This window comes from Triticum urartu, chromosome 6 (genome assembly GCF_003073215.2).
Source record: "Triticum urartu cultivar G1812 chromosome 6, Tu2.1, whole genome shotgun sequence".
NCBI lineage: Eukaryota > Viridiplantae > Streptophyta > Magnoliopsida > Poales > Poaceae > Triticum > Triticum urartu.
Genome location: NC_053027.1, coordinates 566,156,158 through 566,177,859, shown reverse-complemented (window position 1 = coordinate 566,177,859; position 21,702 = coordinate 566,156,158). Strand labels below are relative to the sequence as shown.

General features: G+C 43.1%; 2 protein-coding genes across 2 annotated transcripts; one reads left to right on the top strand and one right to left on the bottom strand.

The window, feature by feature from the left end:
• Nucleotides 1–2,769: 2,769 nt before the first annotated feature.
• On the top strand, nt 2,770–5,800 carry LOC125515509. Its single transcript, XM_048681005.1, has 6 exons — nt 2,770–2,945; nt 3,763–3,886; nt 4,049–4,138; nt 4,883–5,077; nt 5,156–5,228; nt 5,567–5,800. The coding sequence occupies exons 2-5, from the start codon at nt 3,775–3,777 to the stop codon at nt 5,188–5,190; spliced, it is 432 nt and encodes a 143-aa protein (XP_048536962.1). The 5' UTR covers nt 2,770–2,945; nt 3,763–3,774; the 3' UTR covers nt 5,191–5,228; nt 5,567–5,800.
• A 2,392-nt stretch (nt 5,801–8,192) lies between these two features.
• Nucleotides 8,193–10,622, bottom strand: LOC125515507. The gene is made up of 3 exons (XM_048681003.1): nt 10,142–10,622; nt 9,091–10,041; nt 8,193–8,956 (listed from the first exon to the last, which is right to left on the bottom strand). The coding sequence occupies exons 1-3, from the start codon at nt 10,175–10,177 to the stop codon at nt 8,441–8,443; spliced, it is 1,503 nt and encodes a 500-aa protein (XP_048536960.1). The 5' UTR covers nt 10,178–10,622; the 3' UTR covers nt 8,193–8,440.
• Nucleotides 10,623–21,702: the final 11,080 nt, after the last annotated feature.

Here is a 21,702-nt window from a genome sequence, read left to right as displayed (position 1 = left end):
CTCTAACTATGAGATTATGCAACTCCCGAATACCGGAGGAACGCCTTGTGTGCTATCAAACGTTACAACGTAACTGAGTGATTATAAAGATGCTCTACAGGTGTCTCCGATGGTGTTCATTGAGTTGGCATAGATCGAGATTAGGATTTGTCACTCCGTGTTTCGGAGAGGTATCTCTGGGCCCTCTCAGTAATGCACATCACTATGAGCCTTGCAAGCAATGTGTCTAATGAGTTAGTCATAGGATGATGCATTACGGAACGAGTAAAGAGACTTGCCAGTAACAAGATTGAACTAGGTATGATGACACCAATGATCGAATCTCGGGCAAGTAACATACCGATGACAAAGGGAACTACGTATGTTGTTATGTGGTTTGGCCGATAAAGATCTTCGTAGAATATGTAGGAGCCAATATGAGCATCCAGTTTCCGCTATTGGTTATTTACCAGAGATGTGTCTCGGTCATGTCTACATAGTTCTTGAACCCATAGGGTCCGCGCGCTTAACGTTCGATGACGATTTGTATTATGAGTATGTGATTTGATGACCGAAGTTTGTTTGGAGTCTTGGATGAGATCACGGACATGACGAGGGGTCTCGAAATGGTCGAGAGGTAAAGATTCATATATTGGAAGGTTGCATTCTGACATCGGAATGGTTCCGAGTGATTCGGGCATTTTTCCGGAGTACCGGGAGGTTATCGGAACCCCCTGGGGGAAGATTGGGCCTACATGGGCCATAGGGAAGAGGGGAGGCAACCCACAAGGGGCAGCTGCGCCCCCTCCCTATAGGGAGTCCGAATTGGACTAGGGAGGGGGCACGCCCCCCCCCCTTTCCTTCTCCTCTTCCTCTCCCTTCCCTCTTTCCCCCTCTTCGGAAAAGGAAAGGGAGTCCAACTAGGATTGGGAGTCCTAGTTGGACTCCCCTCTATGGCGCGCCCCCTAGGCCAGCCTCCTCCTCCTCCCCTCATTTATATATGGGGGAGGGGGGACCCCAAAGGCACACCAAGCCTTCTCTTAGCCGTGTGCGGTGCCCCCCTCCACAGTTACACACCTCGGTCATATCGTCGCAGTGCTTAGGCGAAGCCCTGCGCCGGTAACTTCATCATCACCGTCACCACGTCGTCGTGCTGACGGAACTCTCCCCCGTACTCAACTGGATCAAGAGATCAAGGGACGTCATCGAGTTGAACGTGTGCTGGACGCGGAGGTACCGTACGTTCGGTGCTTGGATCGGTTGGATCGCGAAGACGTTCGACTACATCAACCGCGTTACTAAACGCTTCCGCTTTCGGTCCACGAGGATACATGGACACACTCTCCCCGCTCGTTGCTATGCTTCTCCTAGATAGATCTTGCGTGATCGTAGGAATTTGTTTTTGAAATACTACGTTCCCCAACATTGAGGCCATGGAGAAATTTTCCTACATTATGGTGAATGTGTTTGGACTTAAGTACTTGAGAGAACCAAATGTCGAAGACACAAAAAAGTTACTGGCAATTGGATCAACAAGAGTTTTTCCACGTATACTCGGTCCAGTCGATCGCATGCACTAGAAATGGAAGAAATGCCACACAGATTTGAACGGCACTACCGAGGTCACACAAAAGAGGTCATCATCATACCATCAAAGGACTTGTGGATATAGCATGCTTTCTTTTGCATGCCAGGTTCTCACAACGACATCAATATGCTTAAGCGCCCTCCGTTGTACATGAGACTTTGTGATGTGATGCTCCGGTGTGCAACTACACCATCAATAGGCATGACTACAATATGGCAACATGGGATATTACTTTGATTTCATCCCATGGACACACATGTAAATGCCAAATTATATCAATTAATAATAGATGAAATAACCATAGGAAAACGAGTACAATAAATTAGAAGATTTTCAATAAAAATGTTTTTCTGAACAAAAACCTAAAAGTTACTCTGTGGTATATAAGACAAGCTAAGCAAAATGTGTCTCACAAACCTTATGTAAGACAACCACTACCGAGCATAAATACTAACATGCTATCCAAAAACTAAAAATGTTATATGTTTTCAATTGTCTTTGAAAAATAAAAATAAAAAGTACTCCCTCCGTCCCATAATGTAACACGTTTTTTTACACTAGTGCCAAAAAAGTCTTACATTATGGGACCGAGGGAGTATATGTTTTGTATAGTCTTAAAAATATTACAAATATTATATGTCTTCAATAGTATTTTTTGTTCAAAAGTAGCACAATATTTTTTCTAGATATTCAAATTCGTAAAGAATTACACACAAGAAATGTTACCGATTTCATATTTAAATAGGATCCTAAAAATAGCTAACCTGTGCCGGTGCACGGATTCATGAATATTTCCTATAATCTGGAATCACCATAACACACTTTCAATTTAAACTCGTACAACTAATTAATTGGATTTATATGTGTAGAAAAATAAATATAAGTCCAATGGTAATGGAATAATTTATGTGGAGTTGGTACATCCCCAATATACCAGCTAACCTTGTTTCAAGTTCATTTGTGCTTCTTTTGAATTCCAATGTCCCTCCAAATATTTCCCACACAGCTTCTTTTGCATTTTCTGTAAAAAGAAAGTTAAAGAATTGCCAGTCGCTCCTTCTCTCTCTTTTCCTTTTGGCCGGCCCAACTTGCCAGGAGACACACACACACACACACAATCAACCCAGACGGCCCAGCCCATCTCACACAGCCCCTTCTTCCTCCTGTACGAACCTCCCATCCACCACCCATCGCGTGGAGGTCTTGATCAGACGGACACCGTTCCCACTCGAGCTCCAAGAGGCCGCGCACAAACCCTAAACCCTAGCCCCTCTCTCCATTTCCCCCCTCCTCTCCCCCTTCATCCCCGCGACGCCGGCGACCTCCTTCCTCTTCGCCCCCGTCCGCCGCGACCTCGTCAACCTCGTCTGCGACCTGGGTGAGCCCCCGCATCTCCTTCCTCCCTCTCCCGTGCCCTTATTTCTCGGTAGCCGCAGTCTAGTGCAAGCCGACGCGCGCGCATTCCCGCGCACACAGCCTCTGGTCGGCACCTGGTTTCGCTCCCGCGCGCGCGCCCCTGATTCCCGTGCCCTAGCCATGGCGAAAGGGGCCGATCTCCTGATCTCCTCGCCCGTCACGAACATGGGACGCACACACTCGCCTCACACGCACGCGTCTACTCGTGCGAGCACCCACACACACACACGCACAAGGCGTCGTCCGCCATCGCCGAGGCGAGCTCGTGCTCATGACTCTGGCCGCGCCGCACAGGCATACCCGCATGCGCGCACGTGATGCTCGCAACATGCGCGTCGCCCGCAGCACCCGCACACACGCCAAAAGGCTGCTCGGCTGCTCGCGGGCGAGCTCCCGTGGCTCTGCTCCGTGTGCATTAGCCAAGAGCCTCGTGTTTTTCTCATCTTGTGTTTGGTTCATATATATCTGTAAACAACCATTACTATCTCTGCATGCTGTTGTATTATCTAACTGAACATCCCTAGTCTTTAGCTCACTAGCTAGTCTACAGGGAGGTTGTTAGTCACGATTGAGTTTGCATGTTTGTGCCTTGTAACTGTATATGTACCTGACCGCATGATCAATCAAACACTTGTGTTGGATCCTATTCCTTCTCTCTTACAATATCGACAGCGCAAGCACAAATCTAGGCTGGTGGCAAGCCCAGGCACCTCTAACCGAGATTTCAATGGATCGAATCCCAGCCAGTGCAAATAAGCACCTTCTTTTCCCTTGTTTAGGGCTTTGTGAAGATGAAGCTAGTGCAGGACAATCGGGCTGGGACCTCGATGTTTTACTTTGTGAAGATGAAGCAGGTGCAGGACAATCGAGCTGGGACCTCGATGTTTTACCCGGTCCTGCCTGGTAACGAGTTTTTACTACTGTGGGTTCTTTTCTATTTGATCTACTGCCTCCTTCCTATAATATAAGATCGTTTTGCAAGCTAAAACAGCTTGCAAAACGATCTTATATTATGGGACGGAGGGAGTAGCTCACAAATTTGACCTGACATTTGTAAAATTGCAGATTCAATGTATGATCTACCTGCTCCCTTGGTCCCCAGGTTTACCACAGCCAAGAAGTACAACAGGAACTATCGGGCTCGTCGTGCAGCAAGTAAGACCATGCATGCATCAAATTGGCGCAGCAATAAAGTAGCTAAATGAATTAATTAGCACATGATGTTTTTGATTGGTTTATAGCACCAATAGCTTTTTGCTACACAACATGTTGTTGCTGCCAACAAAAAAATCCACCACTAACATTTTAGCCCACCTTTACATTTGCAATGAATCATACAATGAGCTAACAGTCTTATGACAAATGTCATAGGCTGTCCAAACATATTCCTGCAATTAGGCTGATCTCATACAAGTTTTTCCACCAAGCAATTCCAGCAATGAGCTAAAAGTACTTTTTTTTCAAGCATCGTACCCCTAGTCTAATACTTTGGTGTGTGAAGACACGGGAATCTTGTAAAGCGTGTATGAAATAAGTAGCAGAGGCCAGAAAAATTTAACATACTATTATCTGTAAATTTTGAAGTTCTTACATGCATGAGGTTGGAATAATTTTCTAATAGGTAGATCTTTAGAACCTTACTGTAATATCCCAACTTCAAATTAGTCTCGGCGGCCAAAAAATAAATAAACATTATCTCTAAAATAATGCAGATGTGAACATTTTTTTCATTTATGTAAGAAACCAGTTTAACATATATCTTCTCCAAATAATTTTGTAGCAGAGTGCTATAATCAGTTTACAATTCAACTGTTTTTTAATGATGCAGATCTAAAGGATCTATTACCAGTTCTTGTTTATGTCTTGAGTTAAACATTATATTGTTGCTTATCTCTACAGGGAGGTCCGTGTTTCAGGCAAAGGGGTTCGTCTTTTTCGAGGGTGAACTTGAGAACCTGTTTCAGCCAAGGGCAAAGGGGCAGCCCTTTGAACTTTCTGAAGGTGACCTGGAGCTGTTGTTTCATGAGGAATTTACCTTTAATGTGGTTTCACATCATGAGTTCCTATCGTCGCTTGAGTACATTGAGTTTGCGGGTAGGACCATTCTCTAATTTTGTGTGCTTAAATACATAACGAGATTCTTTCCCTAAAAATTTTGACTTCATTGCGTAGGTCTCTTCAACGGCAAGGCTGCCAAGGACGTCTAAGTTTGGTATATGAGGATGTTGTAGAGTTCTGAAAGCAGGTGAGTTTTTCATATTTGTTGTGTGAATCATTCCTTTGGGTGCATCAGAGTTTGCCTCAATCTGTCTTGTTGGCTGATAGTTTCTTTGGCTGTTTTAGTCCAATGTAGTTGAGGTCTAGTGATGATCCTATGCTGGTTAGGCTGCTCTTTTGGCTGTAATGGAGACAATGTTGCAAGCGTGTTTTGCCTGTCACATCAAAGTTCTTTCAATCCAAAATTAAAAATTGCTGTGTGTGAATCTAAATTTTGCATGTCACAAAGGTGGTTCTTTCTAGTTATTGTTAATTCTGTTGAATTCCTACTAATGATGTGTAATGAAAATGTGTGATCCTATGTAGGACAAGTCTTCAACATTTCTGTCAACCGCGAGTTTCAAGGCAAAATATGCTGGGAAGGATGCTTTTTTCAATTCAATAATACAAACTCTGTTAGCTTGAGTTGAAATATGCTACTGCTATAAGGTTGTCTTGAACTAGCTCTGGGAGGTTGAATTGAGCTATACTATGATGATATAACTTCTGATCTGAAGTGACTAAGTTCTTATGGTTACCTGCAATCCTTTTTTTGATCTATTTTGCATGACATATCACCTGACCTCATTTTTCTCTTTTGACTGAGAATTTGTAGTATCTGTTTGACCTATCATGGTGCTTATGTTTTCCCATATCTGCAAGTTTATTTTGTGGGTGATTTGCCATGGCTGGGTTTTGGGTTTTCTGCCATGTTGTTAGCTGTTTTTTTAAATCCTGTTAATTAGCAGTTTAGCACCCATTAGGTTTGCAGCTTCCATGAATTTGTAGTCAATCTTCTGTGCCTATTTAGTATGGCTTACAGTACGAGAAATGCAACAGGTTCAGCTTTAGGGGAAGACCAGGAATAATTGTTTGATATCCCATAGAGAAAAGGAACAATTGTTCGATTTACTATGTTTGATGCCTATAAACATTAGAAATATAAACGTTGTATCTAGGCATGCCATTAGAAACCTAGCCTTTTTTTTGCATCAGGTGTTGAATTCCTAGCTAGTAACAATACACAGTTTTCCCTGCTGTACACATAGTTTTGACCAGACAGATTTTGTTTTCATCTCTCTATACTAGGACATCTTTCTTTTGTTGTTGATGGTGGTTTTGGGAATAAAATTTGATCTGCTGAATGATTGTTGCGATCAGGTTATCATACATTGAGATAATTATCTGCACAAAGTTGACATCGTTTCATGCAAACTTCTTGTTATGCAAAAACAGAGTAATCCCAGAGCTCATGTCTGCTTAGATAATTATCTGCACAAAATTGATAATATGTATGAGTTGTGGGTGTCAGACTAATTTATCTGAGTGCAGTTCATTTTATGCTCTATGGTTCCCGGGCTTTCTCAAATGAAACCATGGCTGAATTAGTATCTTTCTGAATTAGTGCAAGGTATTTGAGCTTCTTGGGCCTCTCTGATTTCTCATCTGTGCATATAGTGCAGTAGTATCCTGATAACTAGCATCATGAGTGTATCATCGGTTGCACTTCTGTTCATAATTAGGAATGGCTGCACAACTTCCCATGAAATAAAATTGTCCACAACAGCTCTCGCAGGTGTAAAGAAAATGTTGCTGAAATTGTGTCATTCGAGCACTAAATAATGATCTGGAGCTACCTAACCGCCACATACTTTCTCCTTGCACACTTGTGCTTCTGTAAATGTTCTATCTTGAAATGATTCTTCAATAAAGGGAAGCTGCTCAGATTTTTTTTTCAATCTGTTATTTGTTTGTTCTGATGGCTTTTGGATGTGGTATCAAGAAATAAACAATCACTGCTCTGATTGTCACTAGCTTATGTCGTGGTTTTTTTTGTTCAACTGGTTTTCTCCCTGGACCGAATATCTAGATTTGCGGTCGTCTGGGCCATGTTTTCATTTCCTTGGTGTGGTTTGCTGCAGTTTGTCTATCTTCCTGTTTTTGGTGGTTTCTTGCTGAAACTTTGGCCTGTGTGTGGCTGATGGTAAGTGCAGTGATCCTGCTGCCCCTAATTTGGTTCAGATCATGGACTGCACCATGAATGCATGTCCTAATGTTCACTAGATTAACTGTATTTGAATATTGTGAAACATTAGTTCTTGTTGATTTTGAAATTCGTAGCAAAGTGTGTATGCGAGGATACTCAACGGTTGTTATATTAATTCGTCCTTGTATGAGCGCGCGCCGCGGATCTTAAACTGTTCATGCTCGGCACATGTAGTCTTTTGCTCTTCATTCGCAATCCATGATATACATCTTGAATGCAGCAAAATCGACAAATTGTTTGCTCCAGGAGGCATGTGAAACACCACAACTACACAAGTAGGAGTACTTATGAGATTATTACTGTACTCATGTGATCCACAATGAGACTTCCAGAGAAAATTATCAATTTCAGCTTTAATCCAACTACAAGCCCACTTCCCGGTTGGAATTTCAGCTTTCAGTCGTGGCGGCATGATCGGCGGTCTGTACGGTGCAGGGGCCCATATGCTGAACATGAACCCATCGTCGAAAATCCAGGGACTCTCCCAACGCACCGGATCATATGAATATAATGGAAATATAATGCGAAGACGCTAACCCCAAATCACGACAGACAAATCTTGTGATCGAGACAATCAAATCTGATTACGCTTCGCTAACCCAACATCTCGCACTACCACATCGAATTTCACCACAAGGTACAGAGATCGACGATGAACTGGTTGATCAGCAGAGACCATCTCGGCGGCAGAGTGGCGCTGGCAACCACCACATTGCGCATGATTTTTTTTTCTCTACATGTATTTCTTTTTCCAGCAATACTGTTATTCTCAGCAAACTTTGCTGTGGCTATCATATATGAAAGACAAAAAAAAAACAGAACATTACGCGTACTGAATATTGGCTGTATTCAACACAGGCAACTTACTGCACGACCACAGCAGAAAAAAGAGCACTTAAAAGAAGATACATGAACAAGCAAAATAGTTAAAAGAGTTGTTGTTCCAACAAATTGGTAGCAAGGATATTACATTTCTTACATGGCAGCCAATTAGGCAATAATACAAGCTTAGCTAGCTTCATCAGCAGAAAATGCAGAAAATACTGATACTGTGGCTACTAATTGGATTTTGGAGTTCAGGGACTCCTTCCAACCACACACAGGATAAATCATGGCAATGCCGTGAATGATTTATTGATCTGTAAAACTTGACCTTATGAGCAGAAGTGAATCACAGCAGGAGAAGCCTTCGACAACGTCTCTGTGATCTTATTTCTCAACAAATCCTTCTCATCGCTGGTCCGTGGATAACTCGAAGGACGAACCTCAACATGAGGAAACTTGACGGCGCAAACCTTGCACACCTTCCTGTCATGCAGAGATACCTCCTTGATATTCACAGCCGCCGCCATGACACGCCTGATGTGTCCTGTGAAGTTGTCATCGGACTGAAAGCCATATATGGTTAGCTTGGCTAGATTCTTATGCTTGAAATCAGGGTCAGATGGCTCCCACTTCACATCAGTTTTCTCGGAGTAACTTTTTTGTGACTCCATGTGGCACTTATGATCCCATACCGTGATGCAAAACTCCACCACAAACGGTGCAGCTTCAAGAAGGAACATTGTCCAGGCAATATCACATTCTTCGGGAAGATTGTCCAGATTCACAAACCGTAGTTTGGCAAGCCAAGGTGAAAGCACTTTCGGGGATTCTGGTCGAATCCAAATCTGGGACAGATAAAACAAATTTACAATGAGAGCAAGTCATTCATAAATTGAATCCTTAAGTAACGCATAAGTTTCTACTGTTGCATATAATAGGCATACAATGAGAATGGGATGGAGATGATTGGAGTGAGTACCTTTTCACTTCGAAATTCTAGGGATAGATCGTTTACGGAGAGGACATTAGCAAGTAGCTGGCTTAGCTTGAGTGTCTTGTGTGAAAAACATGCCTTAGCAAGGCTCAGCTTCAAAAGCTCAGGGACAAAACCAAGAGCCAAGGGATGTTCAGCACAGGAGGGCCAACTATTAAAGGTCATCCGCTGGAGCTTTGGTAGAAAGGTGAGCTCCACTGTTTTGAATTCACAATGGGAGATAACAAGCTCCACGAGTCGTGCGTGTTCTACACGCATCACCGAAGAGACCCCCTCGTCACACATGAACAAAGATAGTGACTCCAGCTGCTTGCAATAGCTTAGGATGTTGGTTATGTCTGATTCACCAAACCTCATGTATTGTAGATGCAGCCCCGTGAGGCCAGCAAATGCGTCTGGACAATCACGAAAAAAATCATTGAACTGCTGAGCAAAGAGCAGGCGGTAGGTTTCGGTGCAAAGATGACCATTCCTGGGCGTCAAGATCTCAAACTCGGCTGAGTCCACTTTCTGGTCCGCCATGGCGAGGCCAACACATTTGCCGATGGAGAGACAGTGAGAAGGACTCAAAAAGAATTTGAGCTTCAGCTTACGAATGGTGATCTTCGAAGACCTTGCATTGAGGATCTTGTTCGTAACATTGGCCACGACGGTGTGAATTCGGACCAAGTCATCAGTGCTAAGATCAATCACGATCTGCGAGAGCATAGTAGGCAGCTTCTGCATTTTTTTGGAAAGTATGCAGGTTTTTACAGCATCGAGCGTACCCACCCTCTCCAGAATGTTAAGCAGCAAATCAGCAGGCAGCTCGCTTAGCCTGTCCCTATTGCCTGCTTCTAATTCAGCAGGCAGCTCCCTTAGCTTGTCCCCATTACAAGCTTGTACTTCAGCAGGCAGCTCGCTTAGCGAGCCCCCATTAGCAGCTCCTGTCCCCGACTGCATTTTGCCAGATGGAAAAATTAGTAATCGGCGATGGATCGATAAATTGACTTCCATCAGATGAAAAATTACAGCAACAAAACATCAAACAACTTACATCACTAAGGCCGCGGCGACACCTATTAAGCTTCATGGCGATGCAATAAGCAGAGATAATAATTATTGAAACGACGATATCGCGACAATCGTGAACGCTCAGCCTGAACTTGTTATAGACTCATCCGATCCCACTCGCAAAAGAACTCCGATACTACCCAAAAAAGAGACGGAGACGGAGGAGGCTTCCGAATCTTGTTCAAGCCGGTGCAGAATCCGTAAACCGACCGATTTACTATTATCTCACGAGAGGCAGACATATAAAAACAACTCCTTTTTCTAATACAAATCGAAATTGATCCGTTTCTTCTTCGAATCCGAAGACAGAACGAAATTGGCACCTTTCTCTTGCTTCTCCCAATCCGATTGCAGAAAGAATTTGACCTTCCTCCATCATCTAGAACGTAGCATCTGGAGCCGAACTGGTTTAGGGGACAAGGCCGGTAGCCGCCGCCGGGAGGGTGGGTGGGGAGGGGACAGCGTTAGGGCAGACGATGTATGTGTATCTCTCTCCTCTGGTTGACCTATTAAGATTGGGCTCGGACTAATCTACACAATTGAGCCCATAGGCCCATTTCAATACAACAGGAAAACTATCAAGAACACTCAAATGCGGCCCACTAAAGATTTCCCACTTTCGAGGCACATAGACTCTTTTTTTTTTTGAAGGCAAAGCAAAGCTTTATCTATTAACTGTGCCTGGGCATATCACCCAGAGCACGACCAGCCACTGTGGGCGGTACATGGGAGTCCCAGTCCATACAAGCACCTGGCAAACACATTCGGCCAATTTGGCCGAGTTCATGTGCTACGGAGTTCGCATTACGTCTACATGCACGCACTTCATGCCTTACAAACCATAGCTTCAACTGGAGCTTGATATCTTCAATGATGGCCGCATACGGTGACGAGTCGACCTTCTGTATATCCATGGCGTCCGCGAGCAATTGAGAATCAGTCTCAAAGACTCGCTAAATACGCTCTAGGTATTCCTGAGGGGGTTATCTATGGCTCCATCAGTCCCCTGATCTAAATTGTAGTCCCTCTGTCGAAAACGTCCTTATATTATGGGACGGAGGGAGTATGACATATAAATGAGACACATATTACTATGCAAAAAAAAAAGATCTACATTGTATCCTGATGGATATTGTTAATCAATAAAGTGAGCGTGTTTACAACTTTAGATTTAGAAAAGGCAAAACAATCCCCTAATATATGGCACCACTTTGGGAGATTTTAATTTATTTCATTTTGGGAGTACTTAAATAAATTAGCACTTGCGCCTTTTGAGTGTGATAAAGCAGCAAAAGAAATATGCACATGATGTTTTTGGAGAATAAACTGTCAGACATATTCCTGCAATTAAGCTGATCTCATACGAGTTTTACCACCAAGTACTTCCACCCAAGCATCGTACCCCTAGTCTAATATTGTGGTGCGAAGACATCGTGTGGGACACCAATCTTGAAATTGTACCTAAAATAAGTACCAGAGGCCACAAAAGGGGGGAAATGGGCACTTCTAGAATTGTGCTCATATAAACAGTTGCAAATTTATTTCTCACAAAAAAAGTTGCAAATTTATGGCAAGAAAACAGTTTAACATGGATGTGATCCGTATAATTTTGTAATAGGTAGATCTTCATAACCTTAATGTAGGATCCCAACTTCAATTTAGTCCAGGCAACCAGAAAAAAAGGAAAAAAAGATTATCTCTAAAATAACATTTTGAGGAACCCCGCGATGGGATTTCCTTGGCGGTTGACTTTTGGCCTGTGGCGGCCAAGGTATCTGACCTTGAGAATGGGGAGCTGCCATTCTTGCCAAAAGAGGTGGGATGGGGGGTCGTTGCCATGATGGCAGGTTCGGCGCCTGGCCCTATGGCCTTTCGGTAGCCTTCTTCCAAAAGTTTTGGCCTCAACTTTAGCCGGTGATCATGCCTATATTCAGTGAATTTTATTGGGACTCTTGACATGGTGTGCCCGAACTTTTGTTTAGTATAGAAGTGTGAAGCCAATCCTTTGGGATACATGCAGTGTAGTCATTAGACGTCGTCCAATGTTCATGTTTGATTATCTTAATAATCGAGGTAACCCCCCGCGACAAATAGGGCATACTCTTGGATAACTAACTCTTGATGCATGGCGCGTTCGGGTCAAAATGTAATTTGGATACACCCCCACCTTGTCTCGTTGCAAATACATCTTAACGGTGTCTTTCAGAGCACAAATTCATATCATGGTGATCCTGACCACAGACATATGGTTGTAAGAATCAAGTCCTCATACTCATGCTTGTTTTTATTATAAGTCTTTAGCAGAAAGGGTGATAACGTTCCGGTCCAAAAACTGGAATTTAATACTCTCACAAAAGCTTGGTACAAACCCTTGTTACAGTGCATGTCCTCTCATGGGTTCAATAACTCAGGGTCACACTTTGTGGAAAGAGGCAGAGAACCTTTCTGCTACCCGTTACCGGATAACTAAAGGGACTCATCATCTGTGATAAATCTTTCATCACTGACCCCGAGGAATAGACAGGCCACTCGCCCGCCTATGATGATATGAATTGGTCGATAAGTACTGTTCAGTTCTGTATTAGTGGTAGGCCTCGTCGGCGTGCACGGACTTGATCCTCTCGAAGGTCTCCCGATTCTCCCATTCCTCGCGGAAGGAAACATTAGGGAAACGAGACGAACTTTGGGACGGCGACGCTGCCGAGGGGGAAATTTTTCCTTGCTCGGCCGCCATGGAGGCGTACCACCGTCACATTGTAGGCACAACCCGCCTGCTCCGCTGACTGGAAGGAACTTATCCAGTGCTACTTCCACTCTCACGAGCCTTAATCTCCGACACACACATCCCTTGTGGGCGCTGTTCCATGATGTGCCTCATTAGATTCCTCACATCGAGGATCTTCAAAACTAGATCTCATGTGAAAGATCGTGGATGTCGCCTAGAGGGGGGTGAATAGGCGTTTTAAAATAATTACGGTTTAGGCTTGAACAAATGCGGAATAAACCTAGCGGTTAATTTGTCAAGCACAAAACCTAAAACAACTAGGCTCACCTATGTGCACCAACAACTTATGCTAAGCAAGACAAACAACTATGTGATAGCAAGATATATAACAAGAAACAATATGGCTATCACAAAGTAAAGTGCATAAGTAAAGGGCTTGGGTAAGAGATAACCGAGGCACGTAGAGACGATGATGTATCCCGAAGTTCACACCCTTGCGGATGCTAATCTTCGTTTGGAGCGGTGTGGAGGCACAATGCTCTCCAAGAAGCCACTAGGGCCACCGTAATCTCCTCACGCCCTCGCACAATGCAAGATGCCGTGATTCCACTAAGGGACCCTTGGGAGCGGTCACCGAACCCGTACAAATGGCAACCCTTGGGGGCGGTCACCGAACCCGTACACTTTGGCAACCCTTGGGGGCGGTCATCGGAACCCGTCAAATTGCTCGGGGCGATCTCCACAACCTAATTGGAGACCCCGACGCTTGCCCGGAGCTTTGCACCACAATGATTGAGCTCCGAACACCAACAATCGTCTATGGCGCCCAAGCACCCAAGAGGAACAAGCTCAAGGGTCCCAAGCACCCAAGAGTAATAACCTTCTCAACTTGTAATTTCCACGTATCACGTGGAGAACTCAAACCGATGCACCAAATGCAATGGCAAGGGCACACGGAGTGCCCAAGTCCTTCTCTCTCAAATCCCACCGAAGCAACTAATGCTAGGGAGGAAAATGAGAGGAAGAACAAGAAAGAGAACACCAAGAACTCCAAGATCTAGATCCAAGGGTTCCCCTCACATAGAGGAGAAAGTGATTGGTGGAAATGTGGATCTAGATCTCCTCTCTCTTTTCCCTCAAAAACTAGCAAGAATCCATGGAGGGATTGAGAGTTAGCAAGCTCGAAGAAGGTCAACAATGGGGGAAGAACACTAGCTCAAAGGATAAGGTTCAATGGGAAGAAGACCCCCTTTTATAGGAGGGGGAAAATCCAACCGTTATGTGCTCAGCCCGCACACGAGCGGTACTACCGCTCCACGAGCGGTACTACCGCTCAGGTGGAAGAAACAGGGAAAAGGAGCAACAAAACATGAACCTTGGGGCGGTACTACCGCTGGGTTAAGCAGTACTACCGCTCCCTTCAGCGGTACTGCCGCGCAGAACGAAGGGGAAAGGGAAAGAGGGAACCGGGTGGTACTACCGCAGAGGAAGGGCGGTACTGCCGCTAAGGAGCGGTACTGCCGCACTACTGCCGCAGTGAGGTACCGCACAATCCGACACAGAAAAAGACCCCTCGAAACGACGCGGTAGGGACCTGGTAAGCCAACGGTAGTACTGCTGCGGAGTCACCGCCAGTACTACCGCTGCGGAGTGGTACTGCCGCTTGTGACTCCTCAGCGGTACTACCGCTGGGTACCACGGTACTACCGCTAGGACCCTGACAAAAACCACACTCAAGAAAACCAAAACTGCCATAACTTCTGCATATGAGCTCCGAATTGAGCAAACTCAAGCTTGTTGGAAACAAGACGACGAGTAGCATCAAAACAGCGACTGGATATAGTAAGAAGAGGTAGGGGAGGTATGCCAACAAATAGAGGAGTGAAACCTCCAACCGAGAAGAACCGGCAAAACCTCCAACATCGAAAACATCATAGAAGAAGCATGTGAACTCCGTTTTCGATGAACTCGAGCTTGTCATCAAGATGACCATAAGCTCTAAGACTCTCAAAGAGAACCAAACAAGAACCAAGAAAGATGATGCAAGGATGCAAAGGTTTGAGCTCTCTACGAACGATACGATCAAGCTACTCATCGAGAGCCCCCCTTGATAGTACGGCAATCGATCCTATAACCCGGTCTCCCAACTACCATCATGAGACCGGTAAAATAGAAAACCTATCAAGGGCAAACCTTTGCCTTGCACATGGTCCACTTGAGCTAGATGATGACAATCTTGACTCCCTCAAGTTGGACCACCTTTCTTGATTGTGTTGACTCGATGAAGACTAATTGATTGCTCCCCCATACTCCACTATGGGTGAGCCACTCTTCCGCACATCTTCACAAGTCCATTATCACCACAAAGGATGGCAAGCTTCAAGCATTTGATCTCTTCGTGATGCTCCACTTGAACTTGCACACCGCAACCTAACCCCACAAAGAACTCTCACGAAGACCATGGGTTAGTACACAAAGCGTAATTGACAATTCTTACCATACCATGGGATCACTTGATCCCTCTCGGTACATCTTCTGCGCTTTGTGAGTTGATCAACTTGATTCACTCTTGACTTAGTCTTGATCAACCTTGAACCTTTCCAATTCTCTTCATCTGGATGATGTCTTGAAGGTAGACATGAATGATCACACAATCTTCTTCTTCAAGACATGCTTACAATAAGCTCAACTCTCACATGACCAATCTTTGGATAATTCCTTGAATAACACCTTGGTCGACACAAACTCTCCTTGAAATCAACACATGTACTCCAAGAAAAGTCTATGGACAAAACCTTCAAATATAACTCAAGGCAACCATTAGTCCATAGAGATTGTCATCAATTACCAAAACCAAACATGGGGGCACCGCATGTTCTTTCATCATGTAGATAGGTTTTGACAAACTTTTTTTTACACAAAAAAGCCGGACGATAAAACCGAACTGGGAGCATATTCTTTCCTTGCCGAAAGAGGCATGATTGTGCCTCTAGGGGAAGTTAATCTGTCCCTCCATCAGAAGTAACCCGTGCCTCTCATGAAAGAAAAAAAGAAAACACGTTTCTTTTTCCATTTCCAAGAGGCACGACCATGCCTCTCGCGAAAGCAAATTTGTGCGTCTCGCGAAAGGAGAAAAAAAAAGAAAACATTTTTTTTCATTTCTGAGAGGCACGACCGTGCTTCTCGCGTAAGGAAAAAAACGTATTTTCTTTCGTTTCCGAGATGCACGACTGTGCCTCTCGTGAAAGCAAAACCGTGCTTCTCGCTAAAGAAAAAAACATATTTTTTCGCAATTGTTTTTCAAAAAAAATGTCGAAAAGCTAAGAAAGACCGGTGAAAAACCAAAAAACCAAAAAAAGGAGGGAAAACCATGTAAAAAGTCGAAAACGTGTGCGGATAAATTAAAAAAATCGAAGGGAGCTCCCAAAGCGCGACACTTGGCGGCGGCTGAGAGCGCGCCAAGTGACGTGCTCTCAGCCCATCCTAGATGATCGTTGGAGAAGCTCCCGAAGGAGCTCTCTTTGGTTAGTTGCTCCCCAAGCTGACGGTGCGTGCAATTTGCGCTCCTCAGCCATTTTGCCATGACATGCTAGAACCCAGCGGGCCGCAAGCCACCAGCAGTATCATGCTGCATCATAACAGGCATTTGCACTTAGCAAAACCTATTTAGAGTGAGAGCAACTATCTAGCGCGTACCCCTTCGTGGCCCGGTTATATTTGGCGTGTAGGTTATTGAATAGCAACCTAGTGCATACCCCTTCATGGCCCGGTTTTGTTTCAGCCAGCCCATTCCGGGTTTCATCCTCTACCTTTTTTTCCTTTCTTTTTCTTACGATTTTCTTTCTTGTTTGCTTTCCTTTTTCTTTTAAGGTATCTTTTTCTATTTTCATTTTAGGTTTTTCTTGTTCCCTTTTTACTTTCTTCCCTTTTTCTTTTTCATTATTCGAACATATTTCAAATTCATGTACACTTTTTGAAATCATGATTTCGAAAATGTTTCTAATTAACGAATATATTTTTTAAACCGTGAACATTTTAAAAAAATTGTGAACATTTTCTAAAATCAACATCATTTTTAAAATTTTCCTACATTTGGATAAAAATTTGAGAATATTTATTTTAACCGGTAAACATTATTTCAAATTTCGGAATTTGTTTTGTAATTTTCAGAAGAAAAAAACATGTGTTTTGACAAACATTTTTTAAATGCATGAACACTTTTTAGAAATCATAGCCATTATTTGAAGAGATTTTTTTTGTGAAATTTGGGAAAAAATTTGAAATTGGCCAAAAAATTAAATTGAGGAGATTTTTAAAAATACATGGACATTTCTTTGATGTCCTGAACATTTTTTTAATATGCGAACATTGTTTGAGAATCATGAACAAATTTTTATTTCCCTAACATGTTTTTAAAAAATCATGAATGTTTTCTAAATATGTAAACATATTTGAATCCGCAAACATTTTACTATCTCACGTACATTTTTTAAAACATGAACATTTTTCTGAATTCAAATTTTCCTTTTGAAGATCTTCTTTTAATTGATTTTTTTAGCTCCCGAATTAGCACCCCGCCCCGCATGGGCCGGCCCAAAAAATGCCGTGTGGGGAGCGGTGGTGCACATTTCGGGTCTTCGCGGCGCTCCCCCTTTAGGGCCTCCCATGGAGGTCACTTTTTTTTAGATTAACACGGAGGTCACTTTTGGGCCTTGAGAGTGCATCAAGTGGTGCGCCCAGTCATCACCATATATCTCGGCACTGGGGACACCCTTAGGAATTCAGTTTTTCATGTGTTTTGGGGTTTTAGGTGTGTTTTTGTTTTTGTTTGATTTTCGTATGTTTTGTTGTAAAAACATTTATTTGTTTTTTTAGGAAACCATGTTTTTTTTCTAGAAAGTGCTTCCTAAAAAGGAAAGGGCACAGTCTTTGCTTCTCCATAAGGAAAACGGAAAGTTGTGTTTCCCCGAAAAAGGCACAACATGTGCTTCCTAGAAAGGGAAAAGCATAATTGTGCTTCCCCGAAAAAGCAAAAGCACGATCTGGGCTTCTTATGAAAGAAAAAACACAACATGTGCTTCCGCGAGAAGCAAAAATATGCTTTCTGAAAAAGAGGAAAAACACATATGTGCTTTTCAAAATAAGTGGGAAAAACCATGCTTTCGGGGGTGCGATTTTATTTTCCGTTCAAGATATTTCCGGTTTTCAGTCTTTTGGGGGTTTCATTGTTTTCCTTTTCCCTTTTTTCCTTTTTTTGTTTATGTTTTTTATTTCCTTTTCCCGCGGGTTCTTCGTGAAAAAATGATTCATCGAAACCTACTAACATGTGATTTAGTTTTTTATTTCCTTTTTGGCAACTTGCCCCACTGGTTGAAGTATGAGGAAGGCACCAAAATACTAAAATGCCAACTTCTGGTTAGTCCAAGCGTGATTGTCACTTGAACATAAGGCTGGATCTTCAAGTATACTTTTCACCCACATTAAAGTGTCATTCAGATCTCCCTTTTGTCACCTTTCACCTCTATTCTGTGCTGAGCTTTGAGAAGTTCATTCTGAATGACAATGTTCATATCAGCATGTTGTTGTATGAAGAACAGCCTCAACAGCCAACTGTTTCGGATCTCTGCCATATAATACTCTGAAGGGTGTGGTATTCAAAGCTCAATGATAAGTGGTGTTGTATCAAAACTCAGCCGCGGGCAGCCAGTGATCCCACTTATGAGGACAAGCATGTACTCCCTCTGTAAAGAAATATAAGAGCATTTAGATTACTAAACTAGTGATTTAAACACTCTTATATTTCTTTGCGGAGGGAGTACGAAACATCGCAAGCAGTTTTCCAAACATTTATTTAATCTCTGTGTTTGACCATAAACTTCTGGCTGTCTATCACTGCTCACATTCAGCTGTGTGTCAGTTAATCAGAACAAGTTTTGCCAAAAATGGCTTGTGAAAAACTTAGACAATAACATCAGGTAGTCCATACAGTAGTATATGGGTTCTTGAGAGGTATAAAATGCCCGTACTTGCTGAAAGTTGACTTTGGCAGTCCTTCAATGAAATCCATGCTAATCCAAGACCATGCTTATTTTGGCACTTAAAAGTGGTTGCAACAGCCCCAGGAGTTTAGCGTGTTCAATCTTAGCCTGTTGGCACACAGTGCATTGTTTCACAAAAGCCCCCACCGAGTCTTTCATATTAGGACAAGCAAATAGACTTTAAATTCTATGATATGTGGGTGTAGTACCAGAATGTCCCCCAATGCCACTAGTATGCAGGGCTTGAAGTATGTGTTGTTGAACTAGAGCATCATGGCCCACATAGATTATACCTTTCTACCTGAGGAGGCCCCCAGTCAGTGTAAAATTTGTTATGGTAGTTGGATCTACAACCAAACTAGTTAAAATCTCTTGCGCCTGAGTATCTTGGGCGTATCCTTCAATGAGAGTAGCAATCCAAGATGGAATACAAGTAGAGAATGCATTACAGTCAATTTCTTCATATTTCTATCTCAGCGCATCAGAAACCTGATTTCTTGTACACAATTTTGTATTGTAATCCAATGAGCTTCACAAATGCCTTGTTTTGGATCGAGGTGGCCACTCTCTAAGCAGTGAGCCAGACTTTGGTGGTCAATTCTAATGAAAAAAATCCTGATGTTGCACGTAAGATCTCTATCTGTCCACAACTAAGAGAATAACCATGGATTATTTTTCATAGGTAACCCTTGATTTTTTACTTCCCAATGCTTTACAGAGAAAGGGCATAGGGTGTCTATCCTGCATTAAGAAAGCTCCCACACCATGATGAGAATCATCTGTATCATTAATGATAAATTGTTTATGAAAGTTAGGCAGTTTAAGCATGTTAATGTTATGTTATTGATCCAAATTCAAGTATAAAGATAAAGCCTATTCTCTGACGAGCGAGCGGAGCGAGCCCCGTCTCCTGTAGGCTTGGGCCGAAGCGGAGCGAGCACTACGTTTGTATTTCCCTCTGTATCTACGAACAACAAACAACTATAATCCTTGCCCATATCTTTCTCTTGGCGGTCATGACAACCAAATAGCCAGGTCGATCGAAAGGCGAACTGCAACCCACACAACAAATGACTTCCATCACAAGGATAATCGTTGCCCGTGTCTTTCTCTGGACGGGCATGACAACCAAACAGCCAGGTCAATAGAAAGGCGAACTGCAACCCACACAACAAATGACTTGAACCATCGCAGTCGGGCACCACCACCTGGAACCGCATGAGTAGAGGGAAGCAAAGAGAACCGACCAGTCAATTCAATGACCAGGGGAGAGTACAACCAGCGAGCACGTCAGCGCACACGTTAGCCGTCAAGGCCGGACCGTCCAAAGGCCAGGTAGACATACCAATGCACGCTATTCGGGTAGATCGCCGATGTCAAACGTCGGGTAGACATTCCGACAAACAACATCCGGCCAAGGGAACACTATCACAAGAAGCCTCTTCACAATCTGACACCCATTTGGCAGAACACTAAGAAAAAGGAAGCTAGGAAAATGATGGCAAGGGGACGCACCGAGTGGAAGGCAAACAAAGCCATGCGCCGCGTCGAGCTGGCACCTCTAACCGCTAACGCCACTAGACCATCACTGTTGTCGATCAATGCCGCAAGGCCCACCCACGGAACCAATCTTCTCTATTGGGACCTTGCGAGAGGCGACCACTGCCACTAGTCAGCTCTTCGATACACAACGAAGAGCTCTTCTGTTGCCGATGTTGTGGACTTTCCTACCATGATTTGGTCGCTCATATGTCCATGCTTTGCTCCAAAGCGAGCAAGGGTTGATCATCGGCTTCGGTCTGGCATCGATCCCCTCCTCTCCCCTGTTCAACCTCCACAGGTGTTCTGAAATAGTGATGACGATGTCATTTTGTCGCTCTTTCCCACATATGTTGGGTACGACAATAGAATGTGTTTAAATGAGCATTATAACGGAATGTCTATATGAACTTTTTAGGTAATATCATCAGTGGTGATTAAACTTGGCATCGATGTTCACTTTAGTGCTTAAGCTTGAAAAATACACCGAACTGGTTTTAGATTTGGCATGATCATGCAAATATGATGATAATCTCATCCATTTACGTATAATGCGCTGATGTGGCACTGTATTTTAATTAGCATACACACGTGGCATGGGACCCACTTCCAATAGATGGCTTGCTTTATATTCACTCTGTGCATTTAAAAACCGAACCAAAAAACCATATCGAAAATAAACCGAACCGAACCAATTTTATGGTTTTTATGGTTTCTGGTTTCGGTATGGTATGAACTTTTCATACCGATTTGAACTTGGTTTTTATGGTATATACCGGAAAACCGAACGGTTAACCGAAGTAAAAAATAAATTTATATTTCTTGAGATGACAACCATACAAGTTGTCATTTTTCTTGTACACTAGTAAATGCGCACGTGCAACGCACGTGTAATTTAAGATTTTTTTTTGTTTATTCTAGTTAGCACTCATATGCTTATAGGCATGTTCAGGGTGTAATAATGCACAATGCATCATCTTGGGGGTATAATAATGTACAAATGCAACGAAGTCTAACTGACCAATCACAAACATAACGCACGTATGGTATTACTTGACATACAATTCTTAGTGTGAATTTACAAATATAGTGTGAGGCTACTATTGAAAACCTAGATAAGTTCAAACAACAGATATGTAAGACATAAGCAACATTTGCCCCTATGTAAAGAATACATATGAATTTAAAATATTAACCGAGAGTACTACCCGTTGCCAAATTAAGCCTAATTTTTATTAACCT